This window comes from Rhopalosiphum maidis, chromosome 1 (assembly GCF_003676215.2).
Source record: "Rhopalosiphum maidis isolate BTI-1 chromosome 1, ASM367621v3, whole genome shotgun sequence".
In the NCBI taxonomy this organism is placed as follows: domain Eukaryota; kingdom Metazoa; phylum Arthropoda; class Insecta; order Hemiptera; family Aphididae; genus Rhopalosiphum; species Rhopalosiphum maidis.
The window spans coordinates 34,556,209-34,572,782 of NC_040877.1; the positions used below are offsets into that span (position 1 = coordinate 34,556,209).

Consider the following 16,574-nt stretch of genomic DNA (forward strand, 5'->3'; position numbering starts at 1 on the left):
CCTGAAGTGTTACCAACATTCTGGTCGCGTAATCATTATAATCGTAATTGTTCTGTGATGCTATATACCAGTGTGCATCATAGATAGTATCACGATTTAAGATAGAATATATAATATACATGTATACATGTGTATGTACATACTATAATACATAGTCCGTGGTTACTATATTATTCTGTGATTATAATGATTATGTACGGCTTCTGATTGGTGGGCACAAGGAGGGCATAAACAAGCCATCACGGCTATTGAAAAATGTGCTACACATTCACAGAACGCACGTCGAAGTAGTAACCTTACCTATTTATATTGAATAATAATATTTATAGTCAGTAGTAACCGTATATAAATATGTGATAAATGTATACTATGCATTTCTATGGAGGGGATGGTTGGGTCGTGTGCGTGGGAGTTTACGAGCGATAACGCAATGTTATGTTCGCTTTTGCCATTTTATCAATTTACGTGTTCTTATCAACATGTATTTAATGATTATTATTATTATTATTGCTATAAGATAATAATATATAAAATACCTGTATAAATATTATGTGAATATTAGCACATACACACACGCCCGCACGTACATTTTAAACACACACATAAATTATACCTATATGTAATAATAAAAAAAAACCATTTACCTGTTTTAACTACAATTTCCATTGTTTGAAGCATGTTCAAGACTAATTAGTGATACCGTTGTTCCTATTTCCGTTTACATTACGTTTAAGTGCACTCGAATAATACCCGATACGATGATCAAACAAAATTAACAGTCTACTCGTTTCTCAGAAATCTTTTAACATCGATGTCTTATTTTTGATATGTTAAGAGCTGACTGAACGTTTAGTGACACTCATTGAAGTAAAATAACTGTATAAATTATTTTTTTTATATTTCCTTGTTTCTTTAGTACTTTGTGCAATGGAAGATTATAAATTCTTATTTAAAGTAGTACTAGTTGGTAATGCAGGTGTCGGAAAAACTTGTTTGGTCCGTCGATTTACACAGGTATGTATGGCTCTGTATTATAACCATTGCATTTTGACAATAATATAATTAAATTCCTCTCATATTTCAGTGAGATTTAATTGGTATTTATTAACTTAAAATAAAATTTGTTGCAGTTCAAAGCTATTGCTTATATATTTTAATGACTTATGCTCAAATTGATAATAAAATTAAACAAAAACATAAAGTGCACAAAATAATATTAATAATAATATAATATTTATTATTAATAAGTAATTTTTAACATTGATTTCTAAAGCCAGTCTTAAATTAACAAATACAATTACTTATACTCTCTCCAGCAAGAGAACCAAAATCAGTTTTTCTGCGCATTCCTCAATGATACCCAGCCTTAACCGAACCAGTTTTGATAGCATGATGATGTGGGGGGTTGCACAGAATCGGTGTGTTCTCTCGCTGAACAAACTATAGTTTGTTAAATTGTATGTAATTATTAATTATATCTTAAGTTTATTGTCATAAATATATTACTAAAACCAAACTAAATAAACTAAAATTTGTATTTATGTTTGTTTATGTTTAGGGAATGTTTCCTCCGGGTCAAGGTGCAACAATTGGAGTGGATTTTATGATAAAAACAATTGAAATAGACAATGAAAAAGTCAAAGTAATTTATTAGCATTGTACATAGATATTTATTTGCATTGATTTAATAGAAATATCACAACTAAATAATGTATATGCAATATGTGTGCTGTTAAAAAGTGTTAGTGTATGTTTATATTTTGTAATAAAGGACTTTTAAAAGAAAATTTAAAACATAGTGAATTGAAAATAGTGTTGTAATCAAATTTTGCTTGTGTCAACATAATATCTTATACATATTAAAGTTGATTAATTCACTAAACACAATAATTGATATAAGAATAGTATGCTATCTAGAAAAAATGAATGCTCATGTTATATGCTATCTGAAAATTTTAAAAAATTGAGGTCATCTTAATATATAAATTATATAAATATAATTATTAGACAACAAAGTTGTGATTAATACGTTCACGGACACCTCACTTTTTTCTGTTATTCATGTATCTACTTCAGAAAATCACTTTTTTAAATTAAAAAAAAACAATGTTTGGAATAATATTATTGTGTGATATTATTATGTGCCCAAATGTATGAGAATACGTAATGGGTCAGTCTCATCTCTAATCTCGTCTAATACCATTAAAAATAGTACTATATGAGCAGAAATGCCTGATTTGTTGGTTTTGTAAATTACTGTTATAGTAGTAGTAACCCATTACATCAAAATTGAAAAAAATTAAAATTACTGCTCTAGCAGTAACTAACCGCAAACTTGTTAAAACAACATATGTTATAAAATTAGCCAAATGTCTTAAACTGGACTAATAATTTACCTAATAAAAGTTCTGACCTTCTAAGGGCTCTTTTTTATTTTTATGTAGTAGGTTTAATTTTTTTGTTAATTTTATTGTTTAAAATAGGCCCATGATTTTATTTACAAATTTCTGAAAATTAACAAGATTATTAACAAAATGTAATTTATTTTCTCAATTTCAACTAAAGTGTATTAAAAATTATTCTTATCATTAAAAAATAATCTTTTTGTTTATAAACAATATTAATTTATATAATTATGTGTTATTTTTTATTTTATTAGCTCCAAATTTGGGATACAGCAGGACAAGAAAGATTCCGTTCTATTACCCAAAGTTATTATCGATCTGCACATGCTTTAATATTAATTTACGATATAACATCCCAGCCAACATTTGATTGCCTTAATGATTGGCTTCGTGAAATTGATGAATATGCAAATAACAGAGTGCTAAGAGTCTTAGTTGGTAAATATTACATTTTATAGATTGTATTAATGATAATATTTTAAGTTAAGTTTTATATTTTGATGTACTAGGTAACAAAATAGACAAAGAAGACCGTGAAATTCCTTCTCATGTAGGTCAAGATTTTGCTCAACGGCATGATATGCGCTATTTAGAAACATCAGCAAAACAAGCAGACAATGTAGAAAAATTATTTGTTCAAATTGCTTCTGAATTGATGGAGGTAAAAAAAATATAAACATTTTTTTAAATTTAAACTTCTAAAAATAACAAAGAAATGTCTAAATAAAACATTAATTAATATGATATAATTTATAAGTACTTATTTATTAAATTATGGTAATATCAATAATAACTATAAGAATAAGAATAAGCTAAATAACTTGTTAAAATATTATTTTACAGTTAAATTTATATTGAAATATTTTTAAATTTTAAATTATTCTAATTTACATATCATATTTAATAATTGAATAACATAATCGATTGACAATATTAATATAGGTAGGATTAGTATACTAGTATTACATTTGCAGTAGTATTAATGATATTTCCTATTAAAAATGCATTTTATTGTATTTCTAATATATTTTTTATATGTAAACTAATAAAATTAAAAATATGACATAATTTCAGTTATTCAGTCATAAACCTATTCAAAGTATTTTTAGCTCTTACTTAAATTCACAAAATGTATCATTATACTCATATAGGTTCGGAAATATCTCAAAATCTACTGCGTTATTTAAAATCAAAGGATGTTATAAACAATTTTTTGTTATGTTTCTTAATTTTGATCAGTATAATTTTCGATTCATTTAATATTGTCTTGATTTTCAAATTACAATCTGGTTATGACAAATTATTTATAAGTATAATAATAGAATATATTATATAATTGTGGAAAAAAAATCCCAAGTATGATCGCCAGTAAAAATGTCAACTTTTATATTTTGTTATTACTTCATACTTTGTTAGATATTATTTCTAATTAAAAATTCAGATAAATTATTAATTATAATTTGTATTTTACATATATTAGGTATTATTTTATATAAATTATTAATCTGGAATACTGTCTGTTCTTTGATAAAATAATGACATTGTACAGTATTTTAGTAGTGGGTTTGATTATAGTAGAATTTTAGGATTGAAAAAAAATAAACCGTTTTAATTATTACAATTTGAATTGTACAAAAATATGATTTATTTTATTGTGTAATTCTTTTAAATATTCTAATTTTTTCCAGCAAGCTAAATCTAAAGGAATATCTTCAGACAGTCCACAGTCTTTACCATTCAATACTAGAACATCTAAATCCATAAATGATTACTGTTGTAATCGTTGAAACCAAATTATCAGTATTTATTATTATTGTCATTGATATTTAACTCAGTTTATCACAGGGTAAATTATAATCAAACTAATACTTTACCTAAAATCAATCCAATAATAATATTTTTAACTATTAATAGTTACCTAACCGTAACATGATGAGCAAAAGTAATTAGTATTATAGTTTTAATTTTAACTCCACCTCAGTTATTGTTTTCTTTATTGATATTTTTATGTTTTATGGTTGTATAAAATGTTGGCATACAATATGTGTTGTATGTGCATCCAAAATAAATGTGCTCAAGTGTAATATGATCATCAAATTAAATTTAACCTAACAACACTACTAATCAGTATTTGGATCAAAATTGTTGTTTCACAACTTAGATGTATCAAGATTAACAATTTTTCAAGTATTATAAAACCGTATTTAATAATATTAATAAAAAATTTGTCTAGAAATTGTTTTTAATGTTTTATTTAACTCATTGTTTATTTTAATTTTTAATATCTCATTTAAAATATGTTTAAATAGAGTGTGTTTTCCCTATTAATTTAATATAATTCATATTAAAGAAACAAATGACCCCATTTAATCTATATGGAATTTTTTTTTAACTGATTATTAAAAAGTAAATATAAATTATAATTTTTAGTTTTTGTTATATTGTATTTTAGCTATAAGAAAGTAACTTAATTTATTATTACTACCAGGAACAAAAATGTTGTATTTATTTTATACTTATTTATAAAATGTAAATATTTATTTTTTTTTACAAAAAAATTAGTGCAATACTTTTGATTATATTATTAAAAAATGAGAATTTTATGTAGAGAAATATTAGGATTTGTAGCACAATAAATTTTGTTTATTATATTTGATAATGTAATTTGCTGTTATTATTATGAAATGTTTTATATTAATAATAACTGTATTTAAAAATAATCTTTTTTTTCTTATTTTGTACACTAAATGTTATATTATGTATTATAAATGTTTTGTTGTATTATTAATATTCTACGGTTATTCATTATTCTTTTAAAATGAATTATTAAATTAATTACTCTATATTTACTCAAGAATAATTGCCAGCGTATTCATTTGAAAATATATTTACAACCTATCTTAATACATTATATATTATTTTAGTATATATAAGTACATTCATTAAACAGGTGGTCGTATTTAATGCTAAACAACTACAAATATATTTCTTAAAATCTTTGATAATAAGTTTGTTTGTGTTAAATTTCAAGTCATGAAGTCATGTTAATAATTTAAACACCAAATAAATAAAAAAAATTATATTATATTATTAATAAACAATAAAATTAACTTGTTTAGTAATTTATTTTCCTATAAGCATTATTAAAAATGGTTTTGATTGTAAATTATTATGAACTTTAATTTTATTGTTTGGCATATCTTTGTAATTATGATAACAATAAATATTTTTAGAAGATTTAATAACTAATAAATTACAGTCTCAACATTATTTTATTTTATTTTTTATCAAGATATATTACATCGGTTTTCTCATAAATATAATCATAGGTGTCACTAAGGAGGGGAGGGGTTATCATTGCTACCCCAGAATTTTTTTTGGGATAGCAAGGGTATTGTTTTGCTACCCCTAAAAAAATCTTTGATTTAGAAAATATATTCAATGTTTATTATTCAAGTGTGTACTGTATACTGTATTATTAAAATAATAATTATTATTTTATATAATAGTAGTTTTTCACTTTCTAAAAGTAAATGCAATGTAAATTTGTTGTAGAATTTTTTTTTTTTACTACCCCTGAATTTGGACTCTAGTGATGCCTATGAATATTATATTATTTTTGTGTAATAAATGATCAATTTTTTATTGGAATATGGTTGTTAACAATATTTGATTGTAACTTGTAAGTATTGTCAATTTAACCAGTAACCCCTGGTTAATGTTAAATATCTCAATTTAAGATTATAGGTAAAAAGTGCTAAGAACGCAACCATGCCTTATTGTTTAATATTTTAATTAGAAAATGAAGATTTTGCTTCTCTAAGTTTATATTATTAATAATACGTTTAAAGTTTAATGCTGATGATTTGTCATATTCATTTATTATTTTACCACAGATTATTATTAATCATTATATCTATTCTGTGAATATATACTTCAGTTCAACAGTTTTATTTTTGTGTAAATGCAGAAAAAAGGCTATACAGTGGATTCCGCTTAATGTGGGTACCGTTTAATATAGGCAAAATGGTCTGGTCCCAATATAAATGTATATTAACAAGGTTAATATAAGCCGTGTAATATGGGCAATCGATTGGCTTATGAGAGCAATTTTTATTTTATCATAGTGTTAGAATATACACATATGTATTTAAAAACGACTAATTTAATCGTGTTTCATCATATCTAAGAGATAGTGTTTGTCAAAAGTAATAAAAAGTATTAGGTACCATCTAAATCTTAAAACCCTTTTCTACATATTGTACCAAAAATGGCACAAATTAGTTTTTCATAGTTTCTATTGTTGAAAATAAAGTTACAACGTTACTACATATACGGCCAGTTACATCTACCTAGCAACTGTGAACTTCAGATGAAAAATAAACAACTGAAAATATTATTTTTGTGTAAAATGAAAAACTACCTACTTTATGTATAACACAATAACAATTTGATACTGATAATACCGATCTTTGGTAAAAAAAAAATCTATCTTGTAGTACTTTTTGTTCAGAATATTTTAAAAATAAGTATAATACTTATCGAAATATTCGCAAATATATCATAACCTAATTTTGTGCCAAAAATTAATCCTTAATCAACTTTTTTAAGGGTAGTTTCACTTGAATATTTTTTAAATATTTTTCCCATCCTTCTGATGTTTTTTACAATAAATACATTTTTATCGGAAAAAAATAAAAATTCATGCAAAAAAACGGATTTTGTTGACTTTTTTGATATTATAATTTTTTTTAATTTTTTTAAACCAGTTTCGGTTTTTATGGGCAACCGCTTAATGTGCGCAAACAGGGTTGGTCCCAACATGCCCTCATTAAGCGGAATACACTGTATTAATTTCATAATATAATGTTTTTATTTTATTTATGTTAGAAACTTTATAGTAGAAAAGATGAGTTCAAGATGGTACTTTGGAGGATCAAAAGTAAAGTTATTTCTAATATTTTTATTAATAATTGGAAAAAATAAAAAAAATAAATTATAGAAAATATAAATAGGTACTCAAAGCCAAAACTGTCACTTATTTGTAATTTAAATATAACCGTAGATATTTGAAATGTATACCAAATATTTGTAATATTATATATTATTTAGTATTGATGATATAATTAATAAAAATGTTTTGCATCTTTTTTACCTAAAGACAACATTTTCAATTTTTGACTTTGTTTCTATGATTATTGATAAAACATTTTTTGCTTAAATTGGTCGATCATCAATCTATTATTTCTAAAGCCCGTTTGGTAATCACCTAATAATTTCTCAGCCCAAGACTGTCAACTCTATCTAAAATGCAGCTTGACAATATTTTATAAGTGATATTAAGTATCGCAATGCCTCTATAATTATTACACACTTGTCTATCACCTTTCTTATATATATAAGACATGTAATTGCAGATTTCCAATCCTTAGGTATTACCTTCTTTTCCCAAATCTTTTTTATCAATAAATAAATATGTTCTGTAAGTTCGTTTCTACTGTTTTTTAAGTTTTCTAGAAATTCTGTCCTCTACGATTAGGTTCCTCTTTGTTTCTCAGAAATTTCTCTGGTTGATTGTAATTCTTACTTAGTATGTCTATGTTTCTGTATAGGTTAAAAGTTTTTTGACCTGCATAATCTTGATTTGCTTTTCTTATTAAATTCTGTATGTGTTTTCTTTCCTGCATCTATTTTTCTATGAACATATAATCTTTTTTAATTAAATTAAATGGTATTTTATCTCCAGTCATATTTAGACAATAAGTTGTTTAGATGAAAATTTCCATGTCAAAACTCATTAGAAATAAATTATATAATAATAATCAAATAATTTTCATACACAAAAGCAAAATACTATTTATACAGTTTACTTTTGTTATAATTAAAGTATAGGGCTATTACCCCTGTTGCCCCCATGAAATCAGCGTGTATGACTTCCCTCGACACTTACTGTACATTAGAACAATTATTTACTTGAATTTGAGAAATAATATTTTATAATAATAAATAGGAAGTTCCGAGAAAATGCAATAGTAAATAAATATAAACTATATTATCTCAATGTCTTTAATAATTAAAACAAATAGACACTTAGAATTTATTAACTGTTATTTTTGAAGTATTATACTAGATACTATTATAATTCTACTATAATATATATTTATATATAAATAGAATATTTGAGTATTAAATCAGTCTTTAATAATATTAAAAAACATATATAATTTTAAACATAAGATAACATAATAATAATAAAAATCAATCATTAATTTTCTATTAAAAAATGTTTTATCATAACCATGGATGTATCATAAAGTTTTCTTTGTGTCTCTTCATCATCAGCGTATGGTAAATTTTTTGCAGATTGACAATTTGCATAGTAACCACCACAACCTTCTAATTCAGGAGAAATGCAAGCATAAACAGCACTTCGTGACCCTTCTTCTGGGGTCTAAAATTAAAAAGAAGTATATAATACATAAATATTATAGGAACAAACAAAAAATTATTTATAATTTACTTTGCAAATGTAGCTCAATATCCACGGCATTGTCATTTTCAATAATGTCCCATTGAATAACTCTGTATTTACTATACCAGGATGTACAGCAAAAACTTGAACATTAGTATTTGCTAATATTTTATTATAATATTTAGTTGACATTATTTGAGCTAGTTTAGACTTTGCATAAGCTGCATTTGCAATATAACCTTGACTAAAAATGTAAGAACATACAATAGAATTATTAGTATACTTAAAAAAAAATTTTTTTTAATTGAATTAATTGTATTAATAATTATTAACTTAATATATATTAACCTGTTACTTATTGAGCCAAAATTAATTAACGGAGAAGCTTCATGAGCACAAGAGGATACATTTATAATTCTTGCATGTTCATTTGTCAAACCTGACATTTTTAGAGCTGGTAATAGTAATTCTGTTAGTAAAAAATGACTCAAGTAATTTATAGTCCAGTGTGCTTCATAACCATCTTCGCACATTTCATACGGTACAAACATAACACCAGCTATAACATAAATAAAAATATAATTAAATTAAATTATAAATGTACGGATCAATTAACTAAGAAAAAGAGGTGAGTATCCCGTTTTTCTTCATTAATGAAGCTTTCAAAATCTGATTTTTTTAATTTTTAAATATTTGTAAATATTGTATTTTCAAGATCTTAAGATGTTTTTATACTACTTGAGTGACCTATGGAGATACTAGCTTCTATTTTATAAATAAGAATCTCCCTTTTCTTCAGGAAATTTTAGCAGATAATTTTTCTAAAAATGGTATTGTGTTCAAAATTTTAAATTTTAATACTTTAATTATATTTTTAAATCCCATTTTCATCATAAATGGTATAGCTACTGCTAGAGCAGCCAGAAGGGTAATACAAACCCATTAAGTCTTAAAACTTTTACTAGCTCAAAATCTGTCAAAATAGATTTGAATATTTAATCTACTAAAATACAATCAGGCCAATCAAGATTAATTCAATAACTCACTGGTTCTATATGGACCTGTCTTCAGGAAAATGCTAGAGGATGCAATAGAATCTCAATTTTTCAAATGGTTTTTAAATATTTTAATAATTATGGAATATTTCTTATGCTTTAATATGGATATTATGTAGTTTTTGTAAAATCATTATTTTGTCTCTAACAGTTATACATAAACTAATTTATATAAATAATTACTAAATAATAACTAAAATTATAAGTTTACCGTTATTTACAAGTATATGAATTTGGTCATGATTGTATAATACTTGTTTTGCAAAACTTTTTACAGAAGTAAATGATTTAAGATCAAGTTCATGAATTTCAATAGATGCATCAGGCGTAATATGTTGTTGGATTATTCTTTGACCCGCCTTCACATTGCGGCATCCTAAAAATTAATCATAATATAAAAATGTATATTAAATCAAAACAGAATTAGGTTATTTTTTGATTACAGATTTTCGGCCTAATTTTTAATCTTTATATATAATTTACATAGGTAAACATAAAAAGTTAAATTATTAAAAAAATACTTTGTACAGGATCACTGTTTAAATCCTTTAATTATATTCATTTTTTACACATCTTTATAAATGAATAAAAATTGTTAAAATATTGGTATAAATATAATTTAAAAATTCATCCCAATACTAAATAAATTTTAATAGCAAATTAAGATTACCAATTACGATATGCATCTCACATTGAACTAGTTTCTTAACTATTTCCAAGCCAATACCTCGAGCACCTCCAGTAATAACAGCTACTTTTCCTTTTTTGTTAACAATTTCTTACATGAAAAAAATATATAAATAAAATATGATTTTTTTATAGCTACAAAATTATATCAAATACTTCAAATTTAATAATAAATATATTATAATTTATAGTCTTACCTAACTTATTTTTATCACGATTTTTTAAATCGTCAAGAACAGCAAATATTCCCATAAAATAATAACAAATCTGGTATTGTATTATTTTAAAATATGTTGACAGAATTTGAAACATTTTTTTGTTTATTGTACTTTTATAGACAATAAAAAATGTTAAATAACAATCTCTAAGTATTAACTTTTGTCACTGAGAATATTCCATATTATATAAGTAAATTAATAATTATACTACTATAATTTATAGGTTTTAATAGTTTTATCCTTTCAATAACACAAAAACTTTCTCTTTTCACCAGAGAAATTGTTCGTTTAAATTTAAATATGAAAAGTATGAAAGCCAAAGCAATAAAACAGGTACAATTCAGCTCAATACAGTGCGACAATATGAACACTGTGAACAGTGAGTCAGTGAACTGTGTAAATGTGTAAGTAATTTCTAATCATATATTTAGGACAAATGATAGTTAGGAGTATAGCACATTTATATACGGCATGATGGTAATAACACAGAATAGATAAAATAGTAATATAATTTATACAGTGATTCGACAAGCATGCATTTATTTAAATAATGAAGAATAACAAATCTTGAAAGACAAAAATTAAAAAATTAAAATAAATAATTTACTCTCATAGCTATATAAATTATAATATAAAAAAATAAAATACAATTAGGAACACAGAACAGGTTTAGGCTAGTTAAGTTGTATGTTGTTGCTGTTAATTGACCGTAATCGAAACTTCCCAATGACTTGAATCTCGATACATCCAACAACGACAACAACTTACTGTATGTAGTAAACAGAAAGGTTACATGCTTTTTCTTTTTCAATTTTTCAAATTATCTTACGCTTTTATCTAGTATCTAATACTTATATTTACATATCTGAGACTTGAACATTTTAAAATTCAAAATAAAATAATTATTAATTAAGTGAATCATTTTGTACAATATTATATACATTCTAATAATGTGTAAAATCATATCGTACAGTTGGCTACGCTTTAGCCAGCAATCTACACGATATTACGATAATATAGTCAACTACTACCACGGTCAACTACACTGTACTTTGCCACAGTATAGATTATACCATAGATTATAGATATAATTTTGCTATTTACCATTTTGATTTTAGTTTCAGATGGATCAGAATTGAAAAGTTGAGAACCGCTCAACAGCTGTTTGATCATCTGTTTGTACCTTTCTCTCTTTTGTTGTTGTTTCATTTCATTATAACCAAAATTTGATCATCCTTTGTTTAAAAAAAAATTTACTAAAAAACAAAACACCGCTCATCACTGATGAACGAGTTTGTTGAAAAGAATAAAGTGAACAATATTTCTATCATCCGTTTACCGTACGATCTTGTTCTCGGCAGTATCCTCAAAAGGAACTCGGGGTGTTGAATCCGGCTGCCTGTACTCACCGGTACACCTATTTAAGACAAACGGCTCCGGTAGGAACGAATTTCAGAACTCGTCAAAAATGATCGTGTCGTGCAAATGTCTGAACATCCATGTTGAGACCAAAGACGATCCGATCAAATTTGATAAACGTTTGATGGGCGGCGGTTTCTTTTCAAAGGTAAAAATCGACTTTTACCTATTCGAATTTTTTACATCGATCATAGTTGCAACTGTCATATTTTTCTTTTAGGAGTTGCTATGTTGTGAAGTCATTGCTATCACAAAGCACCAAGATTGTTTGATTCTCGAAGAACGAGCCTTTGGGTGGTCTATATACAAATGTCTCAACTGTGATATGCTGTGTTATGCTGTATCTTTGGATAAAAACATACAAACAATTTTGTTAAGTCCCGAATTATTGGTAAGATTAATGACTCATAAGTTCAATAATTTGTGGTTTACTATTTAAATTTTCATTTAACCAAGAAAGTAAAAATTGTTGGTTGAAAACTAATTTAGGTAAATTTTATAGATAATAGATATAATGTATTATCATATTAATATAAAACTTTATAATAATCAATCCATAGGCATCACTAGAATCAAAATCCTGGGGTAGCAAAAAAAAAAATATATCTACAACAAATTTACATTGCATTTATTTTTAGAAAATAAAAAATTATTATTATAATATAATATAATAGTAATATAATTATTATTATTTTAATAATACAGTATACAGTACACACTTGAATAATAAACATCGAATATATTTTCTGAATCTAAGATTTTTTTGGGGGTAGCAAAACGATACCCTTGCTACCCCAAAAAAAATTCTGAAGTAGCAAAGATACCCCTTGATACCTAACCCTTAGTGACGTCTTTGAATAAATCTATTTATTGTTGAATACTATGCTTATTGCTTAGGTACTAAAAGATTTTAAATACAGATTATTATTTTTATTGGACTAAAAAACCACAGAACAAATAACAGTTTAATAAAATTTATATATCATTTATCTTGGATATAAATTTTATTTGATTATTCTTTACTTTTTCAAAGAAATCTAAAAAAAAAGTTCAGGAATACAGTTGAATCGCGATAACTCAAAGTTGAAGGGAGATAAAAATTTGCTTCGATATATCTAACTCAAATTTATATTTCTAAAGGTATAAAGAAAGCTTTGAGTTATTGGGACTATGTAAGCAAATTACTCAGATATTGAGATTTAAGTGTTTTTTAATATTGTTTTTAATTTTAAATACAATGATTTCTCCTTAAATTAATTTCAATAACCTTTATTGTTCAAATTTTATGTGAGAATAGTTACTAAGCTGCTAAAAGCTATAGTTCTGTGTGAGAATCAAATATTTGTTTATTTAAACAGGATTTCACCTCAGTGAAATCATTTAAGAGGTAGCAACTTGTATGCTTCAGTCTAGTTTCAAATTTGAGTTAACAAATTAAAAAATTATAAATATATATTTATATTTAGTTTATTCTTAAACTAAACTATTATCAGTTAGTTAATAAGTAGATCAAATAAGACTTTTGGTTCACCATTTTCACTGCCTAAATGAGTTTCAATAAAAATAAAATGAACATTTTAAAATTTTAAACCTAGATATATTTTTCAGAACAATATATATTAAAAAAAAAAAAATATTTAAATTTATTAAGAACTTAATCCGTGCATTTATTTAATTCTTAAAAAATGTGCTTCTATTACACATAATAATACTATTTCTTCTTAAAATTATTAATCATATTTCATAATTAATAAAAATTGTTTACATTATCTCAACTATACTCATTTAATTATTTAAAATTGTATTCATTTTTATTATTTACAGACTGATCCAAAACAAATACAAGAGTTAAAAAACTCAGTGTGCTTTTCACCAATTTATGAAATTGTTATTAATTTGACTGATTCTAATCAATTATATTCTCCACGCTTATCAGGTAAATATATATTTTTTTTTATTGTTCTAAGCATAGAACGTAAGATGCAATTTTTCAGCATGTTTAATTATAAAATATGTAATTAAGCAATTTGTTATCTTTATGATATTGTCATCAACATTTTTTTTCTTTTTAAATGTTTTAATTCTTATAACATAATTAATTTTTCACATGGTCACTTATTGTACGTTTGTGACTATGTTAATGTATAGTGTCATATAAAAATGGATCAAGTGAAAAAATAAAATCATTGCAAAGTTTTACAAATTTTAAAAAAAAATCATAACAATATACTCTTGATTACTTTTTTAAATAACAATGACAATAAAATTTATTTAATGAATTTCATAAATGTATACCCACTATTGTCTTAAGTATATCCCAATTGATTTTTCCCAACATTGAAAAATCTGTGTTTGATAAAAAAATACTTTTAAACAATTCAAAATAACAGTCTCTTATTGACCATAAGAATTAACATAACATAACTATTTATATTAATAACCTTTATTTAAATATTGTTATTCATAGTCCAAAAAAACTATTTATACTCTAATGATTTTTTAATTGATGATGGCACATAAATAATAAATTATTTTTTATTATTTTAAATTTTAATACAGCCATTGATTTAAATTATAAATTGCTTACATATCTATAATATACCCAGGGTCGGATTAACACAGATTGAAAAAGAACTTTTGCTCCAAAGCGACATCTTTCATTTATTTATATAAAATTATACATGAAATATATGCTTTTTTAATAGCTCCTTGATGATAAGAAGTAAAAAATATAAATTGCTCCAGAACGATTCTAGTTCTGAATATACTTCTATCAAGTTAGGTTAGGTTAGGTATTACTTTACTTTTCGTAATATGTATTAAAATTTATAAATTTAATCAATGCAATTCATCCAAAATATGATAAATACACTATAAATTATTTTACCTATCTGATTCTAACTATGTTAATTTAATTTAAAATAGGTATGGTGCCCCCAAAAGTCAAAGCACTGCAACGACAAATGAGTGAAATAGTTGAAAAAGAAACAAAACTTGTGGAAGATAGAATAAGAAAATTTACAGAAAATCAATATGCAACTTTGGAAGAATTTAGAACTAAAGCTCAAAATGATTATCAGACTTTAGCTAGGTATGATATTTTAAATATTTATTTTCAAACATTTCTATACAATATTTATGTTTTTAGGATAATATCTGAAAAAGATAAAAAGCCTAAATTTGAAAATTTACCTGCTCGAACAAGCAATAACAAAATGTCATCTCCTATACAACAGTTACCAAAACCAACAATTACTACGCTCAAAAATAATCCAACAATGAATTTAATGGATTTTACATTTAAACCTTATACTAAGGTAATATTTTTTTTAAGTTATATTAATTGTTTAATAATTTCTAATCATAAACTTATTTAGGGTAATGAAAATAGTATATCATCAAAACCAATTCTAATCAAAAAACCTACAGTTGGGGGAAGTAATGATAGCGGATTACCTCCAGCATCTTTTGATGCAGAAGGATTATTTCCCCTTGAAGACATGGAAAACCTACAGATAGATTGTGCTTCTGATGATGATCTTTCTGAATCTGAAGGTAATAATTGATTTAAACATTTAAATTTATGTTTTTCATTTGTTAATAAAAGATTAACAAGATAATGTTTGTACAGGAGAATCTGGAAGCCATGATGAAGGTATTTACATTCCGCATCACAAGAAATTAGATATGGCTGTATCTCTACCAGTAGATGTACCCAGATTTATGGTCCATAGTGGCAGTGTTCCAAGTGATGTTAATCCTCGTATTCCAGTAATTAATTAATTTAATTACTAAAAACAATAAAATACCATAACTATAACATTTTGTATTTAATTAGGTTGGACGAGATACTGAACATAAAATGGATATTGCTGCTAGTATAAAAGCATTGGCAAAAAGTGTTCATGGTGATAGAATTTTTGGAGAACTACCTAGGCCACGTCTGGGATCTCAAATTTGAAAATAAGGATCATTACTTTTCTGTTAAATTATATTAAAATATAATATAAAATTTAGAATCTGTAAAATATATTTTCCAAAAGTTGGTTTCGTTTATTATAGATCCTATTTAAACAGGTGATGAAGTGTTGATTTTCAAGAGTATAATTGATAATTTTTAATTTGCTTACAACTTTTTTGGAAATATATTTAATTATTTAAGTGTGATAAATCTAAAAGTACAAGATTTTTAAGAATATAGATTATATAATGCATATATATATTATATATGTATAATGCATATATTTTAATAATCGCTTTGATTTTGTATTACGCTTATATTGTTGTTTTAAGTTCGTACGTTTAAAATATTTTCTAT

The 16,574-nt window shown here is 24.6% G+C and overlaps 3 protein-coding genes across 4 annotated transcripts; 2 read left to right on the forward strand and 1 right to left on the reverse strand.

The window, feature by feature from the left end:
- The first annotated feature begins 531 nt into the window (after window positions 1-531).
- Window positions 532-4,800, forward strand: LOC113561073 (ras-related protein Rab-30). 2 transcript variants are annotated; one of them, XM_026967278.1, is made up of 5 exons: window positions 532-1,014; window positions 1,559-1,642; window positions 2,660-2,843; window positions 2,915-3,066; window positions 4,094-4,703. In XM_026967278.1, the coding sequence occupies exons 1-5, from the start codon at window positions 928-930 to the stop codon at window positions 4,190-4,192; spliced, it is 606 nt and encodes a 201-aa protein (XP_026823079.1). In that variant the 5' UTR covers window positions 532-927; the 3' UTR covers window positions 4,193-4,703. The 2 variants fall into 2 exon arrangements, with proteins under 2 accessions (XP_026823079.1, XP_026823080.1); XM_026967279.1 differs by lacking the exon at window positions 1,559-1,642 and having other exon boundaries at window positions 4,094-4,800.
- Window positions 4,801-8,595: 3,795 nt separating this feature from the next.
- LOC113548496 (dehydrogenase/reductase SDR family member on chromosome X-like) lies at window positions 8,596-11,732 on the reverse strand. Its single transcript, XM_026949399.1, has 6 exons — window positions 10,817-11,732; window positions 10,603-10,710; window positions 10,144-10,308; window positions 9,226-9,436; window positions 8,926-9,121; window positions 8,596-8,856 (listed from the first exon to the last, which is right to left on the reverse strand). Exons 1-6 carry the CDS (start codon window positions 10,929-10,931, stop codon window positions 8,671-8,673), a joined length of 981 nt encoding a protein of 326 aa, XP_026805200.1. The 5' UTR covers window positions 10,932-11,732; the 3' UTR covers window positions 8,596-8,670.
- Window positions 11,733-11,971: 239 nt separating this feature from the next.
- On the forward strand, window positions 11,972-16,463 carry LOC113548367. Its single transcript, XM_026949214.1, has 8 exons — window positions 11,972-12,404; window positions 12,477-12,647; window positions 14,081-14,192; window positions 15,182-15,347; window positions 15,405-15,573; window positions 15,634-15,811; window positions 15,888-16,027; window positions 16,095-16,463. The coding sequence occupies exons 1-8, from the start codon at window positions 12,306-12,308 to the stop codon at window positions 16,215-16,217; spliced, it is 1,158 nt and encodes a 385-aa protein (XP_026805015.1). The 5' UTR covers window positions 11,972-12,305; the 3' UTR covers window positions 16,218-16,463.
- The last annotated feature ends 111 nt before the right edge of the window (window positions 16,464-16,574 follow it).

What these genes read in the sequence shown, in the direction of transcription:
- LOC113561073 (XM_026967278.1), top strand. Translation starts at nt 928, where the DNA reads ATGGAAGATTATAAATTCTTATTTAAAGTAGTACTAGTTGGTAATGCA. An exon ending in TAGACAATGAAAAAGTCAAA is followed by an intron (nt 1,643 to 2,659) that starts GTAATTTATTAG and finishes TTATTTTATTAG; the next exon opens with CTCCAAATTTGGGATACAGC. An exon ending in TTGCTTCTGAATTGATGGAG is followed by an intron (nt 3,067 to 4,093) that starts GTAAAAAAAATA and finishes AATTTTTTCCAG; the next exon opens with CAAGCTAAATCTAAAGGAAT.
- LOC113548496 (XM_026949399.1), bottom strand. Translation starts at nt 10,931, where the DNA reads ATGTTTCAAATTCTGTCAACATATTTTAAAATAATACAATACCAGATT. An exon ending in TCGTGATAAAAATAAGTTAG is followed by an intron (nt 10,711 to 10,816) that starts GTAAGACTATAA and finishes TTTTCATGTAAG; the next exon opens with AAATTGTTAACAAAAAAGGA. An exon ending in TTTGGCTCAATAAGTAACAG is followed by an intron (nt 9,122 to 9,225) that starts GTTAATATATAT and finishes TTACATTTTTAG; the next exon opens with TCAAGGTTATATTGCAAATG.
- LOC113548367 (XM_026949214.1), top strand. Translation starts at nt 12,306, where the DNA reads ATGATCGTGTCGTGCAAATGTCTGAACATCCATGTTGAGACCAAAGAC. An exon ending in ATATTCTCCACGCTTATCAG is followed by an intron (nt 14,193 to 15,181) that starts GTAAATATATAT and finishes AATTTAAAATAG; the next exon opens with GTATGGTGCCCCCAAAAGTC. An exon ending in GATTATCAGACTTTAGCTAG is followed by an intron (nt 15,348 to 15,404) that starts GTATGATATTTT and finishes TTATGTTTTTAG; the next exon opens with GATAATATCTGAAAAAGATA.